The sequence below is a fragment of the Lethenteron reissneri genome, chromosome 55, assembly GCF_015708825.2.
Source record: "Lethenteron reissneri isolate LAM-NWPU_2019-01 chromosome 55, ASM1570882v1, whole genome shotgun sequence".
NCBI classification, from domain to species: domain Eukaryota; kingdom Metazoa; phylum Chordata; class Hyperoartia; order Petromyzontiformes; family Petromyzontidae; genus Lethenteron; species Lethenteron reissneri.
The window spans coordinates 7,338,274-7,365,637 of record NC_083833.1 but is presented as its reverse complement, the minus strand read 5'-3'; the positions used below and the strand labels follow the sequence as shown (position 1 = coordinate 7,365,637).

The window sequence follows — 27,364 nt, the reverse complement described above, 5'->3', positions numbered from 1 at the left end:
CATTGGACCCATAGACTAACATAGGACACGTTGATGACTCGTGGCCAACACAGCACCCACAGACGAATTCACGAGGGGCTCCGAGCTTGAAATGATCAGGGAACGACTTTGTCCAAATCCTGCCTCTCCATCGGCATCGGAACAATTCCCCTGTGGCTCTCGCGGTGGCGGGCGGCACAGCGGCGAGGGCGGCGGCGTGCCACGTGTGTGCGCCAAACTCCGGCGCCGGTTCTGGCACGCGTGCGACACCCCGGCGTGTTGTTCAATTCGAGGCAGTGACCGGTTAGTGGTGGCGGTGGTGGCGGTGGTGGTGGCGGTGGTGATGGTGGTGGCGGTGGTGGTGGCGGTGGCGGCGGTGGTGGCGGCGGTGGCGGTGGTGGTGGTGATGGTGGTGGCGGTGGTGGCGGTGGTGGTGGTGGTGGCGGTGGTGGCGGTGGTGGTGGTGGCTGTGGTGGTGGCAAGCTCGTCCTTGTCTGGCAAACGGCTGCTCGCGATGCGGCGGCTGGCGGTGAGATGTTAACCACCTCGCCTGGTGTGCAGAAAATCGTGGGTTCGATCCCGACCCTGACACGTTGTATATGTTAACTACCTCGCGTGGCGTGCAGGAGGTCGTGGGTTCGATCCAGACCCTGACGCCTGCTGCTGTATATTTGGAGTTTGCGTGTCTCTCTCTCTCATCATCATCACGGTGGCTATGAGATGTTAACTACCTCGCATGGTATACAGGAGGTCGTGGGTGCGATCCCGACCCTGACGCCTGCTGCTATATATTTGGAGTTTGCGTGTCTCTCTCTCTCATCATCATCACGGTGGCTATGAGATGTTAACTACCTCGCATGGTATACAGGAGGTCGTGGGTGCGATCCCGACCCTGACACCTGCTGCTGTATATTTGTATTTTGCGGTGGCCCTTTCCCCGTTCTCGCGTGGATTTTTCTTCGGGCCCTCCCGGTTGTTCCCTCCACATTTTATCAACACGTGTTTAGGGTATTTGGCCGATGTCAATTTCCACGCGACGATTCGCCACTTGGTTGCTGCTGTCACTTGTGATAGCTAGGTTGCTTCTGGAAAAAAAATTGTTTTATAGCGCAGTGGGCTTTACCTGGTAAAATAAAAAAATATAAAATTGTTTCGTTTATCTGGACATCGTAGACTCGTCGGATTCCTCCCCCGCTCTAAATAAATATTCGGATTCTCACAACGCGGCGCCGCACACACAGGGCGGCACCTGCAACCAAAAGTCACGTGCAGAGCGGGGAGGGCAGACACGTGCGCGACCATGGGCTCGCTCGCTCGCAACAACAACAACCGCATTGAGGGACAAAGACGAACATCCCCCGTGTAGCCTTCACAGACTGTTCGGGGCAAGTGCTGTTTTAATCTAGTATCTGCTAATCCTGCATAATACACGAGCAAAACATGACTTTAAACCCCCCGCCAAACCTCCTACGCATTTCACAAGTAGTACTAATCGCATATCTGCATTTCCCATAAATAGGCTAAATTCCTCTTGATATGCAAATGCATTTGTCAAGGCGCTCTTCGCCCCTCCGTCCCAGCTTAAATAGTCGCTCCAAGCCTGGGGCTTGTCATTCAGACTCTGTCTCCTCGACAGACCTGTTCTCCACCTGAGGACGGCTGCTTGCGTTGTGGCCGAAACGTCGTGAGAATTATTTTATTATGTTTTGTTTTTATTGTTTTATTATTTCCATTCTACGTGACTTTACCGAAAGAACCATGAAGAGTAGCACCTATGAAGGCCGGCACGGCGCACCTTTGAGGGGTTGGGTGGCCAGAGCCACGCCCGACCGCCTTTGTCTCCGCAGTGGCGATGTTTTACACACCGCACCAGGTACTGATTTGAGGCTGAGTCGACCTAGGGGAGGCCCAGGACCGGTTCATGTAACCGTCACTTGTGTTGGCCGCCAATGGGATTTGAACTTGGGGTCAACCGGGTTTGTAACGCAGCGTTTCAACCGTTACGCAAACCGCTCCACCATACCGCGCAGACAGATACACGCACGCACACGGACACGTGGACACACACGTGGACACGCACGCACACGCGGACACGTGGACACACACGTGGACACACACGCACACGCGGACACGCGCGCACACACGCGGATACACACGTGGACACGCGCACACACACACGTGGACACACACGTGGACACGCGCAGACACACGGACACGTGGACACACACGTGCACACGCGCACGCCCACGCGGACACGCGCGCACACACGTGGACACGCACACACACGTGGACACGTGAACACACACGCGGACACGCGCACACACACGCGGACACGCGCGCACACACGTGGACACACACACGTGGACACGTGAACACACACACGCGCGCACACACGTGGACACGCGCACACACACACATGGACACGTGAACACACACACACGCGGACACGCGCGCACACACACACGTGAACACACACACACGCGGACACGCGCGCACACACGTGGACACGCGCACACACACGCGCGCACACACGTAGACACGCGCGCACACACGTGGACACGTGCACACACACACGTGCGCACACACCCCGCCTCGCACGTGCGAGTGCGGGACAAACTCGTGAAGCCTTTCCCAACAGCGAAACCGCGGAAGGCGACTGCCCCTCCTGCTCCGTCAAAAAATAACTCGCGCCCGGTTTGTGACGAAAGCGATGTTGTTTTATTTTGGCTGCTGCCTGCTTAGAGGCTGTGGCGTGCTGCTTGGGCCACTGCGGTGGCTAGGAGATGTCAACTACCTCGCCTGCTGTGCAGGAGATCGTGGGCTCGATCCCGACCCTGTAGGTCCTTCAGTTTGCGCGTTCTCCCCGTGGCCCACGTGGATTTTTCACCGGGTCCTGCAGTTTTCCCCCTCCACATTGAGAAGGAACGTCACGCGTTTAGCGTATTTTTGCTGCCCTTCTAAATTTCCACGTGATGATATTACTTAAACAGCTACGTAGCCCAGTAGGCCTTACCTGGTCAAAACGAAAGTGGAAATTGTTCGGTACCGGCAAGGGTTTGCTGGATTGTTCGCTCGATATTTTTCCCCCGCTCCACACACCCACCCCGGGTCGCCACGCAGACTGGACGTATGTGGCACGTGGCGAGAGAGGTATGGGGGGGGGGGGGAAATCCATCCAGCAGTTGGAGAAGCTGGCTCCTGAGAAGCTGGCTCCTGAGAAGCTGGCTCCTGACGTGCAAGCCAGAGATCGCCCGCTCTCGTCTCCCGGCGCGGAAGTTCAAACCAAGGGTGTAAATCGATACTGCAGGTTTTCTTTTTGGGTTGGGGGGTGCAGACACTGCGGTTGATTTTAACACGTCGTAGTAGTAGGCTTTGGCGGCCAATATCGTACCTAATATAGGATTGTTTTGGGTTAGATCGCGTAAATATAAATGCGTCGTTAAACCCGCCACCACCCGACACAGCCAACTAGTAAGGTTTGTCACGTAAACAGAACGTGGCCAATTCGTCACTAGTACAGCACTAGTGTGTAGTGTAGTGTATAGTAGTGTAGTGTATAGTAGTGTAGTGTATTGTGTAGTGTATTGTGTAGTGTATAGTAGTGTAGTGTATAGTAGTGTAGTGTATAGTAGTGTAGTGTATAGTGTAGTGTATAGTGCAGTGTACTAGGACAGCACTAGTGTATAATGTAGTGTATTGTGTATAGTAGTGTATTGTGTATAGTAGTGTAGTGTATAATAGTATTTTGTATAGTGTAGTGTATACTGTAGTGTAAAGTGTAGTGTCGTGTATAGTGTCGTGTATAGTGTAGTGTATAGTAGTGTAGTGTATAGTGTAGTGTACTAGTACAGCAACACCGGTTATGGGTTGGAGAGCCAAGCCACAACATTTACAATCTGAGTACGACGTTTCGCCAGTAATTACAACCAGCTTCATCAGGCGACAGGCAGATTTGTGATGAAATCCTCCTGTTTCGTTCCTTGGATAGAGGGGATAGATGTGATGACAACAGCCGGGCTTTATCGCGATGAATTCACTCATCGCGAGAGGCCTGGCTGAAATTACACCCTGTGCAAAAACTCTGCCGGTCTCTATTCTGGGGCTTTTGGCGCTCCCATAAGTCTAAGAGTCTCTGTGCAATCAATCCTATATTGAGGGGGGAGGGGGGGGCGGGAGTATGGGGGCATCATTGGTCACTCGTAAGCACGCGACGCAAGCAAACCGGCGTCGCGGGGCCTGTTCCTAAACGCGCTCGCAAAAAAACAATGACCGTCGTTCAGAACAACAATCAGCTGCAAATTACACAACGACCCCGCGCCGAACAATGAACAATAAATGCTGTGCAAGTCAATATATATATGAAGGCACACGAGTTAATTTCCATCTCGGTAATTTTTAGCCGGCGCAGCGGGATTTTTTGGCGAAGAGCGGGCCACGTTCGTGATGGCCGAGTTGACGAGCCTCCAATTTTCCATCGGTCATTTTTCGAAAGGCCAAGAGGGTGAGTGATACCTCGTCGGTCTCGTCAAGTAGCGCGACCCGCCGGCACGCGAACTCCGTCATCCTCGTAGCACCAGCAGCAGCGGCGGCAGCAGCAGCAGTAGCAGCAGCAGTAGCAGCAGCAGCAGCAGTAGCAGCAACAGCAGCAGCAGCAGTAGCAGCAGCAGCAGCGGCGGCAGCAGCAGTAGCAGCAGCAGTAGCAGCGGCAGCAGCAGTAGCAGCGGTAGCAGCAGCAGCAGTAGCAGCGGTAGCAGCAGCAGCAGTAGCAGCAGCAGCAGCGGCAGCAGCAGTAGCAGCAGTAGCAGCGGTAGCAGTAGCAGCGGTAGCAGCGGTAGCAGCAGCAGCAGTAGCAGCAGCAGCAGTAGCAGCGGTAGCAGCAGTAGCAGCGGTAGCAGCAGCAGCGGTAGCAGCGGTAGCAGCAGCAGCAGTAGCAGCAGCAGCAGTAGCAGCGGTAGCAGCGGTAGCAGCAGCAGCAGTAGCAGCGGTAGCAGCAGTAGCAGCAGCAGCAGTAGCAGCAGCAGCAGTAGCAGCGGTAGCAGCGGTAGCAGCAGCAGCAGTAGCAGCAGCAGCAGCGGCAGCAGCAGTCGCAGCAGCAGTAGCAGCAGCAGTAGCAGCGGTAGCAGCAGCAGCAGTAGCAGCAGTAGCAGCGGTAGCAGCAGCAGCAGTAGCAGCAGTAGCAGCGGTAGCAGCAGCAGCGGTAGCAGCAGCAGCAGTAGCAGCAGCAGCAGCGGCAGCAGCAGCAGCAGCGGCAGCAGCAGCGGCAGCAGCAGCGGTAGCAGCAGCAACAACAGCAGCAGCAGTAGCAGCAGCGGCAGCGGCAGTAGCAGCAACAACAGCAGCAGCAGCAGCGGCAGTAGCAGCAGCAGTAGCAGCAGCAGCAGCGGTAGCAGCAGCAACAACAGCAGCAGCAGCAGCGGCAGCAGCAGCAGCAACAACAGCAGCAGCAGTAGCGGCAGCGGCAGCGGCAGCAGCAACAACAGCAGCAGCAGTAGCAGCAGCGGCAGCAGCAGCAGCAACAACAGCAGCAGCGGCAGCGGCAGCAGCAACAACAGCAGCAGCGGCAGCGGCAGCGGCAGCAGCAGCAGCAGCAGCGGCAGCAGCAGCAGTAGCGGCAGCAGCAGCAGCGGTAGCAGCGGCGGCTTTTTGCGTAGCCATCGAACAAAAACGCCGGTCACCGCATCGCCCGGCGCTTTCAGACGCGCTGCATCCGCGGCCGTCTGGAACGCGCTCCTCCTTCCGACATCGGGAAGCCGCTGGGAGCTACGGCACTTTTAAATCATCCAGACTGACGAACTGATTTCTTTAGAACTGCTTTTAGTGTTTAGTTTGTTGTCCTTCTCCCACACCTCTAATGAGCGCGGTTGGCTACGTACGGTGCAAAGGAAGTTCAGCATACAGATATACACACGTACAGACCGTGTACACGGGGCAAGGGAACAATCTCCAATGTTTTTCTATTCTTAGGTTTTGTCGGTAAAGTCACGTAGGTCAAAAATTTTATAAAAATAAAATAAAAATCACGACGTTTCGGAGGCAACACAAGCTTGCGTCTTCAGTTATTAATTTAAATTTTTTACCTACGTGACTTTACCGAAATAACCTAAGAATATGAATCCTTGCAGTCACGAAAGCTTCAAATCTCCAATGTTTTGTTTGTTTATTGTTTGGTTTGAGGATGGAGCAATCGGCCCGTGGCGCTTTCAGCCGGCGCGCCGGGTGGATCGTTACGGTGCAGGGCTCGTGAGAATTGGTGGCAGCGGTGGCTAGCGGGGGGGGGGGGGGCCTTCATCCAGCAGTGGATTGACCCTGGCTGATTATATCGGCGGACCGAGACCTGATTTGTGTTGTTGTGTAACATTTTTGTTGGATCGACGCTCACATTTGATCATTATTAGTGTGACGACGTAGTCATTGGTCTTAATATAGCGGCAGTTAAGCAACTGCATCTCCCACAGCACTCGGAGGCTCGTAAGATCAAGGTGTCGATCGGCACAATCAATGAGTTGTTTACACGTATTCTTAGGTTTTTTCGGTAAAGTCACGTGGGGTAAAAAAATTAAAATTAATAAAAGTAAAATAAAAATCGCGACGTTTCGGAGGCAACAACAAGCTTCCGTCTTTCAAGAAGACTAAAACCTAAGAATATGAATCCTTGCAGTCACGAAAGCTTCAAATCTAGAACTGTTCACACGTGTGGCCGGAAAACCGGAGCAGCCGGAGAAAAACCCTCACGGTGTGCAAATGGGACGGATGGAGTTTAGTGCACACTTGCGGTACCGCCATCTCCTGGCGAACACGGGTATGGGAACCTCCTTGACGGCCAGGGCCGCAAGGGAGCTTCGCTAACTTTGCGCGGTGATCCGCCGACCCATCGCCGTTGTAATGAGTTTGATTATTTTGCTGATACGAATGTCCAAATGATGCGCTATTTTGTGTGCCAGGTAGCTCGTGGTTTCGTGTTGTATTTGTACGTGTTTCTGTGATTTAAATTTCGATTTAAAGCTTTCGTGACTGCAGGGATTCATATTCGTGGTTCTTTCGGTAAAGTCACGTACTTTGCACTCATATGAACAAGAGCTTCATAGCTCATCGGATTCCTCCTGCAGTATAAATACTGATTTTGATTCCAATCCACCAACCCTCGGTACTGGATTACCACAGGCAGCTATGTGCAGCAGCAGCATCATCACCGCCACCATTCTGCTATGATTACGGCCTGTTCCTAGAGGCTTCTGTTCCTTCAGCAGCGTCATCGGCATCGTCGTCGTTGAAATCTGTCAACGTATTTGGGTGCCCCCAGTGCGTTACTGACGAGGCTGACGTTACGCTCGCTGCTTTATGACGAACATTGAAAGCTTTAATGCGTCAGCTCCGTCCGTCCGTCCGTAACGACGAATTCTCGGAAATGCGACTCGATAAGAACGAAACTTCGGTGCCAAGTTCTGCCTTCGGGTGGCAACTCAACCCGATTGAAACCCTCGGCGGGCAAATTGATCAAAGCTTCGCGCAAAGTTCGCCGACGCAAACCAGTGCGAAAAAATATATCGATAAAATGGCCTCTTCTGCCGAGGCGATGACGCGATTCCACGCGGCGGAAGGTCTCACGGCAGTGAAGGTCTAACGTTACCCGGCACCTGTGAAGGTCTAACGTTACCCACCTGTGAAGGTCTAACGTTATCCACCAGTGAAGGTCTAACGTTACCCAGCACCTGTGAAGGTCTAACGTTACCCAGCACCTGTGAAGGTCAAACGTTATCCACCAGTGAAGGTCTAACGTTACCCAGCACCTGTGAAGGTCTAACGTTACCCACCTGTGAAGGTCTAACGTTACCCAGCACCTGTGAAGGTCAAACGTTATCCACCAGTGAAGGTCTAACGTTACCCAGCACCTGTGAAGGTCAAACGTTATCCACCAGTGAAGGTCTAACGTTACCCAGCACCTGTGAAGGTCAAACGTTATCCACCAGTGAAGGTCTAACGTTACCCAGCACCTGTGAAGGTCTAACGTTACCCACCTGTGAAGGTCTAACGTTACCCAGCACCTGTGAAGGTCAAACGTTATCCACCAGTGAAGGTCTAACGTTACCCAGCACCTGTGAAGGTCTAACGTTACCCACCAGTGAAGGTCTAACGTTACCCAGCACCTGTGAAGGTCAAACGTTACCCACCAGTGAAGGTCTAACGTTACCCAGCACCTGTGAAGGTCAAACGTTATCCACCAGTGAAGGTCTAACGTTACCCAGGGCCAGTGAAGGTCAAACGTTACCCAGTGTCAGTGAAGGTCTAACATTACCCAGCACCAGTGAAGGTCTAACGTTACCCAGGGCCAGTGAAGGTCAAACGTTACCCAGCGCCAGTGAAGGTCTAACGTTACCCAGGGCCAGTGAAGGTCTAACGTTACCCAGCACCAGTGAAGGTCTAACGTTACCCAGGGCCAGTGAAGGTCTAACGTTACCCAGGGCCAGTGAAGGTCTAACGTTACCCAGTGCCAGTGAAGGTCTAACGTTACCCAGGGCCAGTGAAGGTCTAACGTTACCCGGCACCTGTGAAGGTCTAACGTTACCCGGCACCTGTGAAGGTCTAACGTTACCCGGCACCTGTGAAGGTCTAACGTTACCCGGCACCTGTGAAGGTCAAACGTTACCCAGCATCAATGAAACGCCCGCCGATGGCGAGGGGCACGCGTGCACGTGTTTGTTTTCGTTGCGTGTTCTCAGAAAGCCCCGTGAACGGAACCTGTCTCTCGCCTCGTGCGTGCCGTGCCGTGTGTGCCATGTGCCTTGTGCGTGCCGTGCCTTGTGCCTCATGCGTGCCATATCGTGCCGTGTCGTGCCTTGTGCCTCGTGCATGCCTTGTGCCTCATGCGTGCTGTGCCTTGCGTGCCTCATGCGTGCCGTGCCATGCGTGCCTCGTGCGTGCCGTGCGTGCCGTGCCTTGTGTCTCATGCGTGCCTTGCGTGCCTCGTGCGTGCCGTGCGTGCTGTGCCATGCGTGCCTCGTGCGTGCCGTGCGTGCCGTGCCTTGTGTCTCATGCGTGCCTTGCGTGCCTCATGCGTGCCGTGCCATGCGTGCCTCGTGCGTGCCGTGCCTTGTGTCTCATGCGTGCCGTGCCATGCCGTGCGTGCCTCGTGCGTGCCGTGCGTGCCGTGCCTTGTGCCTCATGCGTGCCTTGTGCCTCATGCGTGCCTTGCGTGCCTCGTGCGTGCCGTGCCTTGTGCCTCATGCGTGCCTTGCGTGCCTCGTGCGTGCCGTGCCTTGTGCCTCGTGCGTGCCGTGCCTTGTGCCTCATGCGTGCCTTGTGCCTCGTGCGTGCCGTGCCTTGTGCCTCGTGCGTGCCTCGTGCGTGCCGTGCCTTGTGTCTCATGCGTGCCATGCGTGCCTCGTGCGTGCCGTGCGTGCCGTGCCTTGTGTCTCATGCGTGCCTTGCGTGCCTCGTGCGTGCCGTGCCTTGTGTCTCATGCGTGCCTCGTGCGTGCCTCGTGCGTGCCGTGCCTTGTGTCTCATGCGTGCCTTGCGTGCCTCGTGCGTGCCGTGCCTTGTGCCTCGTGCGTGCCTCGTGCGTGCCGTGCCTTGTGTCTCATGCGTGCCTCGTGCGTGCCTCGTGCGTGCCGTGCCTTGTGTCTCATGCGTGCCTTGCGTGCCTCGTGCGTGCGCCTGATTGTTCTTCCTCTGCCGCCACGTGGTCGCAGGCGAGCAGCTCGCGGCCGTCCACCACCTGCGCCAACTGCCAAACCGCCACCACGACCCTGTGGAGGCGCAACGGCAGCGGCGAGCCCGTGTGCAACGCGTGCGGCCTCTACTTCAAGCTGCACAACGTGAGTGTGTGAGCGTGTGTGTGTGCGTGTGTGAGCGTGTGTGTGTGTGCGTGTGTGCAACGCGTGCGGCCTCTACTTCAAGCTGCACAACGTGTGTGTGTGCGCGTGTGAGCGTGTGTGTGTGCGCGTGCGTGTGTGTGCGTGTGCACGTGTGCGCGTGCGCGTGTGTGCGTGTGTGTGTGTGCGTGTGTGTGAGCGTGTGTGTGTGTGAGTGTGTGTGCGTGTGTGTGTGCGCGTGCGTGTGTGTGTGTGTGCGTGTGTGTGTGTGCGTGTGTGTGTGTGAGCGTGTGTGCGTGTGCGCATGTGTGCGTGCGTGTGTGTAGCGGCCAGCGCGTCGCGCTGCTACGAGCCCGACGTCCCCCCGGTTTGATTCCCGCTCGCGACGAAACACCCCGGTGACGATTATCTGAACCGGGCCTGGGTCTCCCCTAGGTCGACTCGGCCTCAAACGACCCCCCCCCCCCCCCGCGCGTGCCGCAGTGCCGGCCTTCACCGGCGCCGCTCGCTAGCAGCACTTGCCCCAACAGTCGAAGGCCATGAGCAAGGATCTTTATCTTTGGTTTGGAGCTGAACGGACTTGCCGGTACCAGCGGCCGTGTCAACATGGGCCCTCTCTGCGGAGGGGTTTGAGAAACTTGCGCCACCGCTCCCCACCTCGTCACACCCCGGACACCCTGCCCCCTCCCCACCCGCCCAGCAGCGACCGGCGTGGTGAAGTATGGCCAGACGTCCCAAAAACATGTTCCCGCTCGGTCAAGGCGAAGTGAGGGGGCGGTGTAGAGGGATGGGGGTGGTGGTGGGGGGGGTTCAGGTGTTTTCACCTCGGTTGAACCGATGCAAAGTAGTGGGTGGGGGGGGTGAAAAGTGCGTTTCGTGTCGAGTTCGGTATTGGGTAGGCTACGGAAACGCACACTGCCACGCACGCACGGGCACACGCACATACACACACGGACGCACACACACACGTACACACACGCGCACGCACACACACCCACGAACACGAACATACACACGGACGCACGCGCACACATGTACACACACGCGCACGCACACACGCCCACGAACATACACACGGACGCACGCGCACACACACACGCACGCTTGGTACAAAGCCAAAGATCCCCCCCCCCCCCCCATATAGCCAATGACAGTATTGGGGCAAGTGCTGTTAGTGAGTACCTCTGAAGGCTGGCACGGCGCACGAGGCCAGCACCACGCCCGGCCGCCTTTGTCTCCCCAGTGGCGATGTTTTACACACGTACTCGTTTGAGGTCGGATCGACTTTTTTGGGGGGTAAGGCCCCGGGACGGGTCAAAATATTCCCCGCGGTCAATGGGCGTGGACAGTAAACAAACTGGGTTTGGTGGGTTCACGCTGTAGTGCGCCTAACCGCATCGCCACCGCTCCCTGCACGCGCGCGCACACGCGCAGGCACGCGCGCGTGTGCGTGTCTGCGCGTACAAGGAATGCACGCGGCGTGTGGCGATTCTCCTCCATACTTCACCCCGCTGGCAGAGGTCGCAAACGGGTTTTGATTCCTTACTCGTACCCGTACCCGGCCGCACCAGGGTCGCAAACGGGTACCCGTACCCGGCCGTACCCGTACCCTACCCGTACCCGGCCGGGTATCGGGTAGGGTACGGGTATCGGGTACCCGATTGCGACCTCTGGGATGAAGCCATGTTGTAGGCGCGGGTGGGTTGATTCTAGGATCTTGAATTGTGAGAAGAGACAAGACGTTGGGAAATGAGTGACAAACGGTGACTCTACAGCGACTCACGGCCTACCCGTACCGGTACCCGGCCGCACCAGGGTCGCAAACGGGTACCCGTACCCGGCCGGGTCTGGGTAGCCGGGTATCGGGTAGGGTACGGGTATCGGGTACTCGATTGCGACCTCTGCCCGCTGGTCAGTGGGGGGTTGCGGGAGAAGTTTGGCGGGGAGGACTTGGTTCAGATCTGGGTCAACTCCGATCTTTGATGAGGAACCCACCGGGGAGCCGTGCACCTTTCAATCGTCGAGATGGAAATCTCACTTCGGCTTTTTCTGCGCGTCTCGTTCGTTGTCCCCCCCCCCTCCGCACGTCCGATTAGCGCGGTTGGCTACGTACGGTGCGAAAGAAGTTCAACACACATGATGATGATGATGATGAAATTCATAACGCGACAATTTTGGCAGTGTAGTGTATAGTATGGTGTGGTGTTTAATAGTGTAGTTATAGCAGTGTAGTGTGTAGTAGTGTAGTGTATAGTAGTGTAGTGTATAGTATGCTGGAAACTAGTGTAGTGTATAGTGTAGTGTATGATAGCTTGGTGTATAGTGTAGTGTGGTGTAGTGTATATCAGTGTAGTGTATAGCAGTTTCGCATAGTGTATAGTAGTAGCGTAGTGTATAGTAGTGTAGTGTATAGTATGCTGGAAACTAGTGTAGTGTATAGTGTAGTGTATGATAGCTTGGTGTATAGTGTAGTGTGGTGTAGTGTATAGTATAGTGGAAACTAGTGTAGTGTATAGTGTAATGTGGTGTAGTGTATATCAGTGTAGTGTATAGTAGTTTCGCGTAGCGTGTAGTAGCATAGTGTATACCAGTATAATGCATGGTAGTATAGCGTAGTGTATAGTGTATCGTGATGCGAGGTTGTAACAGTTCAAGACCTTGGTGTTCGTAGCGTGAACGAAAATTGATCTCGGGGTGGGCAGGCTCACCGTTTCCGCGCGCCGCCCCCAGTTTACGGGAAATGCAAAGGTGATGGAAATTGCGTGCGCAGCAGTGCTCGCTGTAGAGTCGTGGAGAGAAACGTCTCTGTGCACGCTCGAGATCGGAATGAAGGCAAACAACGAAACGCTACAAAGTAGGCGGTGAAATGAGAAAAAAAGAAACACCGGGGAATCGATTTTTGAGTGATGGGGGGGGGGGGGCGATCGCAACCCTGAATCGGGACGTTGGTGGAAGTGAAATTATAATTTGCGTCGTTTCGTTTAATTTTTTTTTGGGGGGGGGGGGCGGGTATCGTGAGCGGTGGCCCTAATCGGGGGGAGGGGGGGGAGGAGGTGGATCCGACCGTTCAGTATTAGCCGTGAAGAAATCTTTCACGTTATCGAAATGAAATGTATACGAGGAGCCTTGACCCCCCCAGGCGCCTTGGCAGGGAGTGAACAATGGTGTGGATGAATTCGACGGAGGAGATTGGGGGGGGGCGCGGGGGGGGGGGGGCGAGCAGAATAGACGAGAGGAGGCGGCGTTTGACGGGGAGAGAACGGATTTGGCGGATCGGGGGGCGAGTCGTAGCCACGGAGAGAGCGTTGCGATGACGGAGCAGGAATACACGCGTGCGCGTGTGCTTCTTTCGCACCGTACGTAGCCAAGCGTGTTAATCGGGGCAAGGGGCAGGCATCAGGGGTCGTCGCGGCGTGCACGGTCGTGCGCTCGTCACCGAATTGGACCTCGGCGTTGTGAATCAGCTGGTGGGTGAAGGCTTCCCGTTTGTGGTGGGGGTTGTTTTGGGGCCCATGCCTCGCGACGCCGGTAGGTGGGGGAGGAGGCTGCCGATATTGACGCTTTTGTTGACCACGTGCACCGACTTTGCAAGCAATATGTTGCATTCAAATTCATAAATATTTGTTTTTGTTATATTGTAAAGCATTATTATTGTTATTTTCAATACTGTTATTGACTTTGAGAGTCGCCCCCACCCCCCACCCCCCATCACTACCCCCCATCACTACCCCCCACCACCCACCACCCCCCACCACCCCCCACCGACCGATCTATTGACCTACCGACTGACCTACCGACTGATCTGATACAATCGTCTCTTCCTCTGGCGCGCACCTCCGGCAGGTGAACCGCCCAATCGCCATGAAGAAGGAGGCCATCCAAACGCGCAACCGCAAGAACTCGACGGGCGGCAAGGCCCGCCGGCGGCCTCGGAAGGGCCGGGCCGCCGCCAGCGACGAAGCCTCGGACGCGGCGCTACGGCGGCCTCCCTTCTTCCACGCCGCCCTCACGGCCTCCGCGCTGCCCCCGCACCTCCTGGGTAGCCACCACCACCACCAGCACCACCAGCACCATCAGCACCAGCAGCACCACCAGCAGCAGCAGCAGCACCGGCTGCTCTCCCCGGCGTCGTTGGCGTTGGCGGTGCCGCACGGCATAGCCGGCGGAGCGACGCTCACGTACCTCCCTCCGGATGGCGTGGCGCTGTCCGTTCAGCACCAGCAGCAGCACCAGCAGCAGCAGCAGTTTCAACACTACCAGCATCATCAGCAGCAGCCTCTACGCCCGCACCCCTCCGGCAATATGCTGACCGCCATGGGATAAATGCCGGCGCTGAGTGATGTCGGTGGTGATGGTGATGGTGGTGATGATGATGATGAGGTTCGGTTGAAACAACTGCCAAACAAAAGGCCATCGTGCGTACGTGCGTGCGTACGTGCGTGCGGTTACATTTAATATAATTTGTCATCAAGGTGCGCCGTTGCGTTGCCTGGAGAGGGATGCTGTTGGCTGGTAGTCTTTTCACGTCGGGGAGACGTGGCACAGTTTTGATGGGCACAATATTGCGTGCAAATCCAATTTTTTTTTTATTTTTTTATTTTATCGGATGAGACTCTGTGAAGGTTCTGCAAAAACCGCATTTGGACAACTGGAAGAGTAACCGTGTCGGGACCTGCGCCGGACGCTTTAAACGCAGGCCGCGAGTCTGCGTCACCGGATTCCTGGGGTACAAGTTCCAATATTTTACCGGAATTCTCAGTTCGCGCGTCCTTTATTCAGCCAGGCGAGAGCAAATTTAGATTTTATAATATAAATATATATACGTGTTTCTTCACTTTGCAAAAATTATATTTGATACCATAGTTACGTGGGGTACCGGCTTTTACTCGTCGTCAATTTTTTCCGTCGTGAGTTGTTTTTGTGCAGTTTTGACAAAGCGCCGATGTTTATTTTAAAGTTTTCCCGGCTGTGCCGTCATCTCGTCGCGGCCTTTCCCCTGGGGGCTTCACGGCCCGCGCCGTCTCTCGAACGGTCGTTTGGCGCGTCGGACGGCGACCCTTTTGTAACGTTTTGCCCAAAGCGTACGTATGTTTGAAGTTTTCGATTTAAAGCTTTCGTGACTGCAGGGATTCATCTTCTTGCTTCTTTCGGTAAAGTCACGTAGAAGGGAAATAATAAAAATAAAACAGAATAATGGACGCTATCTTCAGACGCTGTCTTTCCGACAGACCTGTTCTTCACCTGAGGACGGCTGCTTGCGTTGTGGCCGAAACGTCGTGAGAATTATTTTATTATGTTTTATTTTTTTATTATTTCCCTTCTACGTGACGACTTTACCGAAAGAACCAAGAAGACGTTTGAACTTCTTTCGCGCTGCGCGTGGCCAACCGTGCTATTCGGAGGTGCGGGTCGGGGGGGGGGGGGGGTAGGACAACGAACATGAACACGCGAACAAACGAGCAAACAGAATCCCACATCTCGACGGGACGGGCGAACGAACGCAATGGCCGCCGATCGACTCGGGACGCAGCGACCACTTTGGATTCATGAGAATTGCTATTTTGTATTTCAGCGGAGTGACTCAGTTGACGTTCGATCGCTATTCCCGTCAAATGAATCCCAGCCGCCATGGATCTTACAGTTCGTACTCGCAGGCTCCGAGGCACGGATTTGCAGACTGCCCTACTTGCTCCGCTGCATCCACGCACACACAAAGTTATACCCCGTGTAGCCCAAGCAGACTTTTTGGGGCAAGTGCTGTTCGCGAGTAGCACCTACGAAGGCCGGCACGGCAGGCGAGGGGGTGGGTGGCCAGCACCACGACCCGGCCGCCTTTGTCTCCCCAGTGGCGATGTTTACTACACACCGCACCAGGTACTCATTATGAGGCCGAGTCGACCTAGAGGAGGCCCAGGATCGGTTCAGACATTCGTCACCGATGTTGGCCGTGAGCGGGAATCGAACTCGGTTCGTAACGCAGCGTAGCGCTAACCGCTACACACCACCGCTCTCCACTCGCACGCACAACAGCGTTCGTGCCCACGCGATTCGTTCGCACGCTTTGTCAGTGGACCGGGAACTTTGTGCGGATGGCACGTCCGGGGCGTGCCGGTTGGAAGGGAAGACCCATGAAAGCACCGGGGCCATCCCCGCCAAACCGGGGGACGTATCTGGGTAGCCTCGGTCGAACGAGGGCAGGAGGTTAGAGGTGGCTGTTGGTGACGGGGGGGGAGGGGAGCCGCGGGGATGGGTTGAGCGGAGGCCAAACGCATCGCGAGGCGCAACGGCGCAGGAAGTCGTTCCGCTCACGTATGACCGGTGAATCAACACGAGGGCTCGGCGAACACAATACTGCGCCCGGCGCGAGAGGCTCCGGGGGGTGCGCGACTGGGCGACCGGGAGATGAGGACTCGGACTCACGCGACAGAGAGGTCTTCCCCGAGCTGCCTCACCGCTCACCTCCCGCTCACCTCCCGCTCACCTCCCGATCACCTCCCGATCACCTCCCGCTCACCTCCCGCTCACCTCCCGATCACCTCCCGCTCACCTCCCGCTCACCTCCCGCTCACCTCCCACTCACCTCCCGCTCACCTCCCAATCACCTCCCAATCACCTCCCACTCACCTCCCACTCACTTCTCGATCACCTCCCACTCACCTCCCGCTCACCTCCCGCTCACCTCCCGCTCACCTCCACGCGTTCCTTAGCGTCGCTCCGAGAACGGCCAACGGCCCGCGCCGTAGTCTTGCTGCGTCGGGGGCAACCGCGGGGTTCAAGAAACAAACCTCCCCCTCCCCCCGTCCCACCTCCCAAAAAAAACCAGCGAAACGTGCCGATGCTGTTGCTTTAGCGAGGCCCGTGGTGGCGTGCTGCAATCGGTAGTTCAATCAGCCCCCATTCTTCTCTCCACTAACAAACCGGCAGACCGGCGGCGTGGCATGGCGCGCCCCAGCCCGTCGCGTATTCGCACCGACCAATTAACCGCCACCCCCCCACCCCCCCCACCACGGCACCGTCCCCCCACGCCGCACGCAAACCCAGCGCAGAACGGCAGCGTTTTGCGAGCAGCGTGTCGCGAAAACGCGGCCACGTTTCAAGGCCACGCGGCCACGCGTTGACGGCCGCACGGGACGAGCGCGCGTTGTCTCCCTCCCCGCCACTTTGCCGATCGGCGTGGGAAGCTGCTGCCCCTTTTGGTTTCGTTCGGAGCCGCCGAGGTCACCATCCTAGCGAGTTGGGGTGTAGGCGACGCACCGTGAGATTGTGTTCTCGGCCGCTCGGCCGTGTTGGTATTCCAGAGCAATAACTATTGTATTGAAAATGTTCGTTTTTATTTGACCAGGTCAGGCCCTACCGAGCTGCTCAACGAAGTGCCTTATCATAATTGTTTTTTTACCCTTCTATCTGGCAACAAAACTGACACCTTTTTTTTACAAGAAGTCATGTTTGCATAGACCACAATAACTGCAGTCGTAATAACACAACTCTGATAATGTATGCACTGTCCTTGAAGTTGATTGGTCCACACCCGAGACAGCTTTCCTTAGAGCCTCGTCTCACATGTGTTGGACCAGATGACGCCAAAAGGCGCACCATTATCAGAGTTATGTTTTTTGTTTGCATTACGGCTGCAGGTATTGTGGTCTATGCAAACATTACTCCTTGTAAAAAAAGGTGTCAGTTTTGTTGCCAGATAGAAGGGTAAAAAAACAATTATCATATTTTTCACTGCCAAATGAGGTTCCAATGGTGAAGTGCCTTATCATCACGTGGACATTGATAGCAGCTCCTATGCTGGACGGTGCTTGGACGTTGCGGAGGTGGTGGTAGTAGCAGTGGTGGTGGTGGTGGTGGCGGTGCGCGTGATGGCGTAAAAAAGAAAAACCCAAAGCCAAAGCACAAACCGACCCCGGCGCGTGCCGCCTTGCGAGCGGTGTGCGTTTCCGTCGCAGGGGTCGCAGGAATTTTGGCGGCCAAATGAAAATGCCGCGAAACGAAATCCGCGTGCGAAAAAAAGATAAAAAAATATTTTTCAAAAAAGATAAAAAAAAATTGGTTTGCGGAGCGAGAAGAGGCCCCACGAGAGGTCACGGCGGAGACGCTACCCCCCCCCCCACCCCCCCCGATCGGCTCGCTCCCAGAGTTGCCACCACCACCTCCACGACCACCTCCACCATCACCACCCCCTCCCCCCATCACCACCACCACCCACACCACCACCCCCACCGCCATCACCACCACCACCCCCGCCACCACCACCCCCACCACCATCACCACCACCATCGTGAAAGGTTCGCGAGTTCAAAGCCTTACCCGTCGGTGCGGGTGGTTCGAGTTCCGGCACGCAACGAAGTCGCCTCGGCGTTGCTGCCTCTCTTTTTATTATTTTCGTATTCTTGCCTTAATAGTTAATTAACTTATTTTTAAAAGCGTACGGATCCACGACGCCAAAAGCGTCTGCATCGTGTGGGTGACGACTGCGGTGACGACGACGGTGAAGATGTCGATGCACTGACATGAGAGAGAGACTCTGCGTGGACTTGAGCCGCTACGACTCACACCCCCCAAACCTTCCCTTCTGCACTCTCGCCGATTTTGCGCGTCGGTTATTTTATTTTAAGTTTGTTAGGACCGCCCCCCCCCCAACTCAGGGACGATCTCGAGACTCACTCGAGACTCACTCGGCAGAAGAAAATGAAACCGGCGCCCCTTTGGATAAGAGAGCCACTTGGGGACTCGTCGTTGGGAGAAATGCCGGCGCATCCCCATAGCCCATCGCTATAGCCCATCCTCATAGCCCATCCTCATAGCCCATCCTCATTGCCCATCACCATAGCCCATCCTCATATCCCATCATCATAGTCCATCCTCATAGCCCATCGCTATAGCCCATCCTCATTGCCAATCGTCATTGCCCATCACCATAGCCCATCCTCATAGCCCATCACCATAGCCCATCACCATAGCCCATCATCATAGCCCATCCTCATTGCCCATCATCATAGCCCATCACCATAGCCCATCTTCATAGCCCATCCTCATAGCCCATCCTCATTGCCCATCATCATAGCCCATCATCATAGCCCATCACCATAACCCATCACCATAGCCCATCCTCATAGCCCATCCTCATAGCCCATCATAGCCCATCATCATAGCCCATCCTCATAGCCCATCCTCATTGCCCATCATCATAGCCCATCCTCATTGCCCATCATCATAGCCCATCCTCATAGCCCATCCTCATAGCCCATCCTCATAGCCCATCCTCATTGCCCATCGCCATAGCCCATCACCATAGCCCATCCTCATAGCCCATCACCATAGCCCATCACCATAGCCCATCCTCATAGCCCATCACCATAGCGCATCGTCATAGCCCATCCTCATAGCCCATCGCCATAGCCCATCCTCATAGCCCATCCTCATAGCCCATCGTCATAGCTCATCATCATAGCCCATCGTCATAGCCCATCGGTGGAGCGAGTGAGTGAGGGTGGGGGGGGGCTCCCCGGGGGTGGGGGGTCGAGTCGTTATTATTTATTTATTGTGCGACTGTGACGTCAGAGGAGATTTTGACGCCATTTTCGCCGCGTGGTGTTTTTTTTCCGAGGCGTTGGCTCCTCGTGGCCGTCACGAGCCCGCGCGCGTCGCCACCTCGCTGGTTCTTTTACGACCGATTTCCAACTTCCGCCAGTTTGATAATTGTTTTTTTACCCTTCTATCTGGCAACAAAACTGACACCTTTTTTTACAAGGAGTCACGTTGGCATAGACCGCAATACCTGCAGTCATAATACAAACAAAAGACATAACTCTGATAATGTATGCACTGTCCTTGAAGTTGATTGGTCCACACCCGAGACAGCTTTCCTTAGAGCCTAGTCTCACATGGTGTTGGACCAGATGACGCCAAAAGGCGCACAACTCAAAGACAATGCACCATCAGAGTATGAGAGCTCGGGGCAAGCATCTACACTATGGGAACCTCATTTGCCAGTAAAAATATGATGATTGTTTTTTTTTTACCCTTCTAACTGTCGATTTGTATTTGTCATCGAGAGATGTTGCAGTGGTGGTGGTGGTGGGGGGGTGGTGGATTGAGGTTTGCGTAGCCGCAGTTTTGTTTCTTCCTCCGCCCCCCCAGCCCCCCACTTTGCTCCATTCCACGGTCGTATGGAACGAGCTCCCCGGATTCGGGAGAGACGTCAACGGGTGGCGAGATTCGTGTCGGTGAACGATCATTAATGAGCGGTTATTCATTCTTGATTGTGAAGCTTTCGTGCCTGCAGGAATCCATACTCTTTGGTTTCTTACGGTAAAGTCACGTGGGTAGAAAAATAAAATAAATTGCGACGTTTCACCTGATGACGGACGCTTGTGTTGCGCCCAAAACGTCGTGAATTATTTTATTTTTATACCTCCCGTGACTTTACCGAAAGAACCAAAGAGAATGGTTATTCATTATTTGACGTCGCTCCTTGAGATGTTTTTTGTTTTGTTTAAAACTGAGAGAAAAAAACGTTCAATTGCACCGCCATCATCACCCTCCCCCCCCCCCGCCGCCCCACAGTATTTCGCGTTTACTCGTTTGCAAGTGTTACCGCCAGCCAGCTTGTGTCCATTTTTTTTCTTCAATAAAGAACAATGATGACGATGATGATTGTGACGAGTCGTGCCCGTTCGTGAACGCGTTGTCGACATCATCGTCGTTTCTGACGAGGTTCGTGGTCGTCGTCGAGCCACGCTCTATCCACTGCTGGATGATGACCCCCCCCCCCCCCAAGCTGCACGCCGCCACGATCACTCCCATGTCCACTCACGTGGGCGGGCGAGTGGGTGGGTGAGCGAGTGGGTAAGCGACCGAGTGGGTGAGCGAGTGGGTGAGCAGGCGAGTGAGTGGGTGAGCGAGTGGGTGAGCGGGCGGGCAAGCGAGTGGGCGAGCAAGCGGGTGAGCGAGTGAGTGAGCGAGCGAGTGGGCGAGCGAGTGGGTGAGCGGGCGAGTGAGCAGGCGAGCGAGCGGGTGAGCGACCGAGTGAGCGAGCGAGTGGGTGAGCGACCGAGTGAGCGAGTGGGTGAGCGGGCGGGCAAGCGAGTGGGTGAGCGACCGAGTGGGTGAGCGAGCGGGTGGGTGAGCGAGCGAGTGAATGAGTGAGCGACCGAGTGGGTGAGCGAGCGAGTGATTGAGCGAACGGGTGAGTGGGTGAGCGATTGGGTGAGCGGGCGAGCGAGTGAGCAGGTGAGCGAACGGGTGAGTGGGTGAGCGAACGGGTGAGTGGGTGAGCGAGTGAGTGAGTGAACTCTTCCACGTGACACCCATCGTCAGGGTGGCTTCACGTCCTGCCCCAGGGACCGGTTCTGCCCGAACGCAGCAGCATCGAGATCCTTGCTGCGATTCTTTATCTCGAGTGAATGTCCACTCCATGACAAGCCGCTTTGTTGAGCTCTCATTTGTGGTCAGGTCGCTTCTGGGAAAAAAACAAATCGATGCCTCAGTGGTAGGATGACGATGATAACGATGATGACGATGATGACAATGATAACGATGACACCGATGACGATGATAACAATGATAACGATGACACCGATGATGACGATGATGACAATGATGACGATGACACCGATGATGATGATGATGACGATGATAACGATGACACCGATGATGACGATGATGACGATTATGACAATGATAACGATGACACCGATGATGACGATGATGATGACGATGATGACAATGATAACGATGACACCGATGATGACGATGATGACAATGATGACGATGACACCGATGATGATGATGACGATGATAACGATGACACCGATGATGACGATGATGACGATTATGACAATGATAACGATGACACCGATGATGACGATGATGATGACGATGATGACAATGATAACGATGACACCGATGATGACAATGACGATGATGACAATGATAACGATGACACCGATGATGACAATGACGATGATGACAATGATAACGATGACACCGATGACGATGATGATGATGACGATGATGACAATGACGATGATGACAATGACGATGATGACGATGACGATGATGACTATGATGACAATGATAACGTTGACACCGATGATCGTGAGCATGACGACGATGTGATTAGGCAGCAGCCTGGGCGCGACCGTGCGAGGAGACGACACACAGACACAGACACACAGACACAGACACACACAGACACACACACACAGACACACACACACAGACACACACACACAGACACACAGAACGACACACACACACAGACACACAGATACAGAACGACACAGACACACACACACAGACACACAGATACAGAACGACACAGACACACACAGACACACAGAACTACACACACACAGACACACAGACACAGAACGACACACACACACACAGATACAGAACGACACACACACAGACACACAGAACGACACACACACAGACACACACAGACATACACACAACAAGATTTGGGGGGGCTCCCACCTGGCAGATTTCTGAGCTGACACAATGTGGTCACTACGCCACTGCCGGCAACGATACGTGTTGACTCTTTATTGCTTTGTCTAGTTGTTGTTGTTGACGCTGTTGTTGTTGTTGACGCTGTTGTTGTTGTTGCTTCTCTGTTCGTTCCCCCGAGTGTGGGAACGGCAGAGGAGGAACTGTGGGAATGCGCGGCGAGGCGTTCTGTTTGTCTGTATGTGTGTGTGTGTCTGTCTGTATTTGTGTGTATGTGTGTGTATGTGTGTGTGTGTCTGTGTGTGTATGTGTGTGTGTCGTTCTGTGTCTGTGTGTGTGTCGTTCTGTGTCTGTGTGTGTGTCGTTCTGTGTCTGTGTGTGGGTCTCTGTGTGTGTCTGTGGGTCTCTGTGTGTCTGTGGGTCTCTGTGTGTCTGTGGGTTTCTGTGTGTCTGTGGGTCTCTGTGTGTGTCTGTGGGTCTCTGTGTGTCTGTGGGTCTCTGTATGTGGGTCTCTGTGTGTGTCTGTGGGTCTCTGTGTGTCTGTGGGTCTCTGTATGTGGGTCTCTGTGTGTGTCTGTGTGTCTCTGTGTGTGTCCGTGGGTCTCTGTGTGTGTCTGTGGGTCTCTTTGTTTCTGTGGGTCTCTGTGCGTGTCCGTGGGTCTCTGCGAGTTCGTGGGTCTGTGTGAGTCTATTGGTCTGTGTGAGTCTATGGGTCTCTGTGTGAGTCTATGGGTCTGTGTGAGTCTATGGGTCTCTGTGTGAGTCTATGGGTCTGTGTGAGTCTATGGGTATGTGTGAGTCTCTGGGTCTGTGTGAGTCTATGGGTCTGTGTGAGTCTATGGGTCTGTGTGAGTCTATGGGTCTGTGTGAGTATATGGGTCTATGTGTGAGTCTATGGGTCTCTGTGTGAGTCTATGGGTCTGCGTGAGACTATGGGTCTGCGTGAGTCTATGGGTCTTTGTGAGTCAATGGGTCTGTGTGAGTCTATGGGTCTTTGTGAGTCTATGGGTGTGTGTGAGTCTATGGGTCTCTGTGTGAGTCTATGGGTCTCTGTGTGATTCTATGGGTCCGTGTGAGTCTATGGGTCTCTGTGAGAGTCTATGGGTCTGTGTGAGTCTATGGGTCTGTGTGAGTCTCTGGGTCTGTGTGAGTCTATGGGTCTCTGTGTGAGTCTATGGGTCTATGTGTGAGTCTATGAGTTTCTGTGTGAGTCTATGGGTCTGTGTGACTCTATGGGTCTCTGTGTGAGTCTATGGGTCTTTGTTTGAGTATATGGGTCTTTGTGAGTCTATGGGTCTCTGTGTGAGTCTGTTGGTCCACTCACACACGGCGCACGTGTGCGAGTGGAAAGACACGCGGTGAGGTTAGGGAAGATGTGTGGGACGTGTGGTTGGGAAGGCGAGAGGGGATGGGTCTGTCTGTGTGCGCGTACACACACACACACACCCCATGTGGATGGTGTGTGTGTGTCTGAGTGCACGTGGGTATGTGGTTGTGTGTGTGGATGTTTTTGTACACGTGTCTTTGTGTCGATGTGGATGTGGTGGTTGCGTGTGCACGTGTCTTTGTGGTTGTGTGTGGGTTTGCGTGCACATGTGTGTGCACATGTGTGTATGTCACTGTGTGTGTGTCACTGTGTGTGAGTCTGTGTGTGTGTCACTGTGTGTGTAACTGTGTGTGTGTCACTGTATGTGTGATTCTGTGTGTGTGTCACTGTGTGTGTGTCACTGTGTGTGAGTCTGTGTGTGTGTCACTGTGTGTGTCACTGTGTGTGTGTCACTGTGTGTGTGATTCTGTGTGTGTGTCACTGTGTGTGTCACTGTGTGTTTGTGGGGAGTGGTGGTGTAGTGGTTAGCGCTACGCTGCGCTACGAACCTGGCGACCCGGGTTCGATTCCCGCTCACGGCCAACACCCAGTGACGATTATCTGAACCGGTCCTGGGCCTCCCCTAGGTCGACTCGGCCTCAAATGATTACCTGGTGCCGTGTGTGAACATCGCCACTGGGGAGACAAAGGCGGTCGGGCGACCACGGGGGATAGAAAGTGACACGTCAACTCCAATGTGTTGTCTTGGTCGCCTTGTGGCGTTCTCTGATCTGACACTGGTGGTGAGACTGGGCCGTGGAGAAGGCTGCTTCCTCTGGTGCAGGCCATTCAGTTTCAAATACAATGCCACGTATTAATATCATTATCATCATCATCATCAGAGCATGTTTGGTTTGCATGTTCACGATAAGTGCGTGTGGTTGATGCAGACGCGATTTCTTGCAAAAGGCATCTGGTGTTTTGTTGAACATCTTCACAGAACGGGTACAAATCTTTTCTCGTTTTTCATGCTCCGATACTGGCAAGCAATCATCATCAGCAAATTTTCAAAAACAATTTCTGTGGTTTTCACACCTGATGATGATTGCTTGCGTTGCAGTCGAAACGTCGTGAGAATTGTATTGTTTTATATTTTTATTATTTTATTATTTCCCTTCTACGTGACTTTACCGAAAGAACCAAGACTATGAATCCCTGCAGGTCACGAAAGCTTTAAATGGAAATTTACATCTGCTTTATTGTTGTTGTGTCTGTTGTCCTCCGCCGATTAATCACGGTTGGCTACGTACGGCGTGAAAGAAGTTCAAGGCACTATAACTGCTACACTGATTAGATTATACACTGGTCAACAAAAAAAAGCATTTTTTTCTGGCCTGGACTTTTGCAGCTGTTTTAGACTAATTTCAGGGTGCTGATTCCAAATCTGATCTCAGATTTGCTCTATCACATCTCATTTTATGCTATCGGCATATCCCATTTTCATTGATTTTACCCGAAATTAACTCTGTCACACATTAAGATTGCAAGTTGTTGCGAGTTAGTGACTGCTTTAGTGTTAAAATATGGTGCTGTGTTTTTAGGATAGTGTGTTTATAATATAATTTTATGTAGATATCCACATTTATTTAATATTTTTCTTCTGCAGTTTTTATTGAAAATGCAATATTTGATATCTCAAAAACCTGATGTGATAGACAAAAACTGATGCCAGACTTGGAATCAGCACCCCAAAATTACATTGAAACCGTTGGAATACCTTATGCCAAAAAAAGTGTGTTGACCAGATTTGGAATCAGCACCCCAAAATTACATTAAAAACGTTGGAATACCTTATGCCAAAAAAAGTGTGTTGACCAGATTTGGAATCATCACCCCAAAATTACATTAAAAACGTTGGAATACCTTATGCCAAAAAAAGTGTGTTGACCAGATTTGGAATCAGCACCCCAAAATTACATTAAAAACGTTGGAATACCTTATGCCAGAAAAAGTGTGTTGACCAGATTTGGAATCAGCACCCCAAAATTACCTTCAAACCGTTGGAATACTTTATGCCAGAAAAAGTGTGTTGACCAGATTTGGAATCAGCACTACAAAATTACATTAAACCCATTGGAATACCTTATGCCAAAAAAAGTGTATTGACCAGATTTGGAATCAGCACCCCAAAATTACATTAAAACCGTTGGAATACCTTATGCCAGAAAAAGTGTGTTGACCAGTGTTACACTCGTGGATCATGACCATCGGAAGACCGGGAGAGATGGGGATGGCAGCTTCGGGGATGCCCTAATCCAGCTGTGGATAGATCACGGATGACTATGACGAGAGGGGGGGGAGGGAAGGGGTGAGGGAGGGGGGATGGAGCATGAGAGGGGGTGCCGGAGGGGGCATCTCCGATGCACGCGCACCGACACGAAGCGATCAGCGGCTTTTAACGTCAACTCACCACGCTCACGGCCAAAGAAGCTCATTTGCATTCGCGTAAATAACGCGGGTGGCTGCAACGCGTCTCGCTCGCCATCGCCTTGTCTAACGGGGGGGGGGTGTTTGTTTTGTGTTTTGTGAGCGTCGTTAGCCTTTATATTTGGCGGTCATTCTCTTTTTCATTCTCCTCCTGCTGCTGCTCGTGTTGTTGTTGTGCAGCGCCACCACCGCCGCCACCGCCGTCACGATTTATGGCCGGCGCGCGAGTTGGAGACGCACACACAACGCCACAGAAACCCCCCCCCCCTCTCTTCGTGCTCCCATTGTGCGCGTGTTGTCACAGGTGGTTGAACATTGGGAGCCGCTCTCGAGGAATAGAAAAAAGAAATAGCAGTCACCCGCTAGCACCTCGGCCTGAACCTCACCCTCCATCCATCCACCCCTTTCTCCCCTTCCCTCACTATATCTATTCATGCCTCCATCCTTATCTCCCTCCCTTGATCTATTGATCCCACACTCCTTCCCTCACCTATCTCCATCTATTCATTCCCGTTCCCTGTCTCAATATATGAATGCCTCGCTCGCTCCTTCCAATCCCTCCCTCCATCCGTCCCTTCCTCCCCGTCTCCCTCCCCTTCCCTCCCTCCATCCATCCACCCCTCCCTCCCCTTCCCTCTTTTTTTTTAACGATCAGACGAGAAAGATGCTCAGTCTTTCGGCACTTTACTTCGTTCATCATGTCGTTTGTTTGTATTTTTTTTTTCAAAGATATAACGCGAGTTTCCCGTGTAACATTAGTCCCATTGTGTGTTACTGTGTTCATAGACACCAACAAGAAACACAAATCACCCTCAAAATACCCATCACCAGATCCCCTGCTGCTGCGCTACCAGCACCATAGCGGCGAAGGCACCTGCCTGACCTCCCTCCCCTCCCTCCCTCCATCTATCCATCCCTCCCTCCCCTTCCCTCCATCCACCCCTCCCTCCCTCCCCTAACCTTCCTCCATCTATTCATCTCTCCCTCCCCTTTCCTCCCTCCATCCATTCACCCCTCCCTCCCCTAACCTTCCTCCATCTATTCATCCCTCCGCTCGCTCGCAGACCGCGTACGGCAGGCTGCTGGAGGCGGTGAGGAGGAGGGTGATGAGGTGAGGGTGATGAGGAGGAGGTGAGGGTGATGAGGGTGATGAGGAGGAGGAGGTGAGGGGGAGGAGGAGGTGAGGAGAAGGATGAGGAGGTAAGGGTGATGAGGAGGTGAGGGTGATGAGGGTGATGAGGTAAGGGTGATGAGGAGGAGGATGAGGAGGTGAGGGTGATGAGGAGGTGAGGGTGATGAGGGTGATGAGGTGAGGGTGA

The 27,364-nt window shown here is 53.9% G+C and overlaps 1 protein-coding gene across 3 annotated transcripts in view; it reads left to right on the top strand.

Moving 5' to 3' along the window:
* LOC133356820 (GATA-binding factor 2-like) overlaps nt 1–14,993 on the top strand; it is a 45,553-nt gene extending 30,560 nt beyond the window's left edge. For all 3 annotated transcript variants that reach the window (XM_061574531.1, XM_061574529.1, XM_061574530.1), the window contains 2 exons: nt 9,668–9,793; nt 13,634–14,993. In XM_061574531.1, the coding sequence (XP_061430515.1) occupies nt 9,668–9,793; nt 13,634–14,113 (606 nt within the window). In that variant the 3' untranslated portion in view covers nt 14,114–14,993. The remainder of the gene's footprint in view (nt 1–9,667; nt 9,794–13,633) is intronic.
* The last annotated feature ends 12,371 nt before the right edge of the window (nt 14,994–27,364 follow it).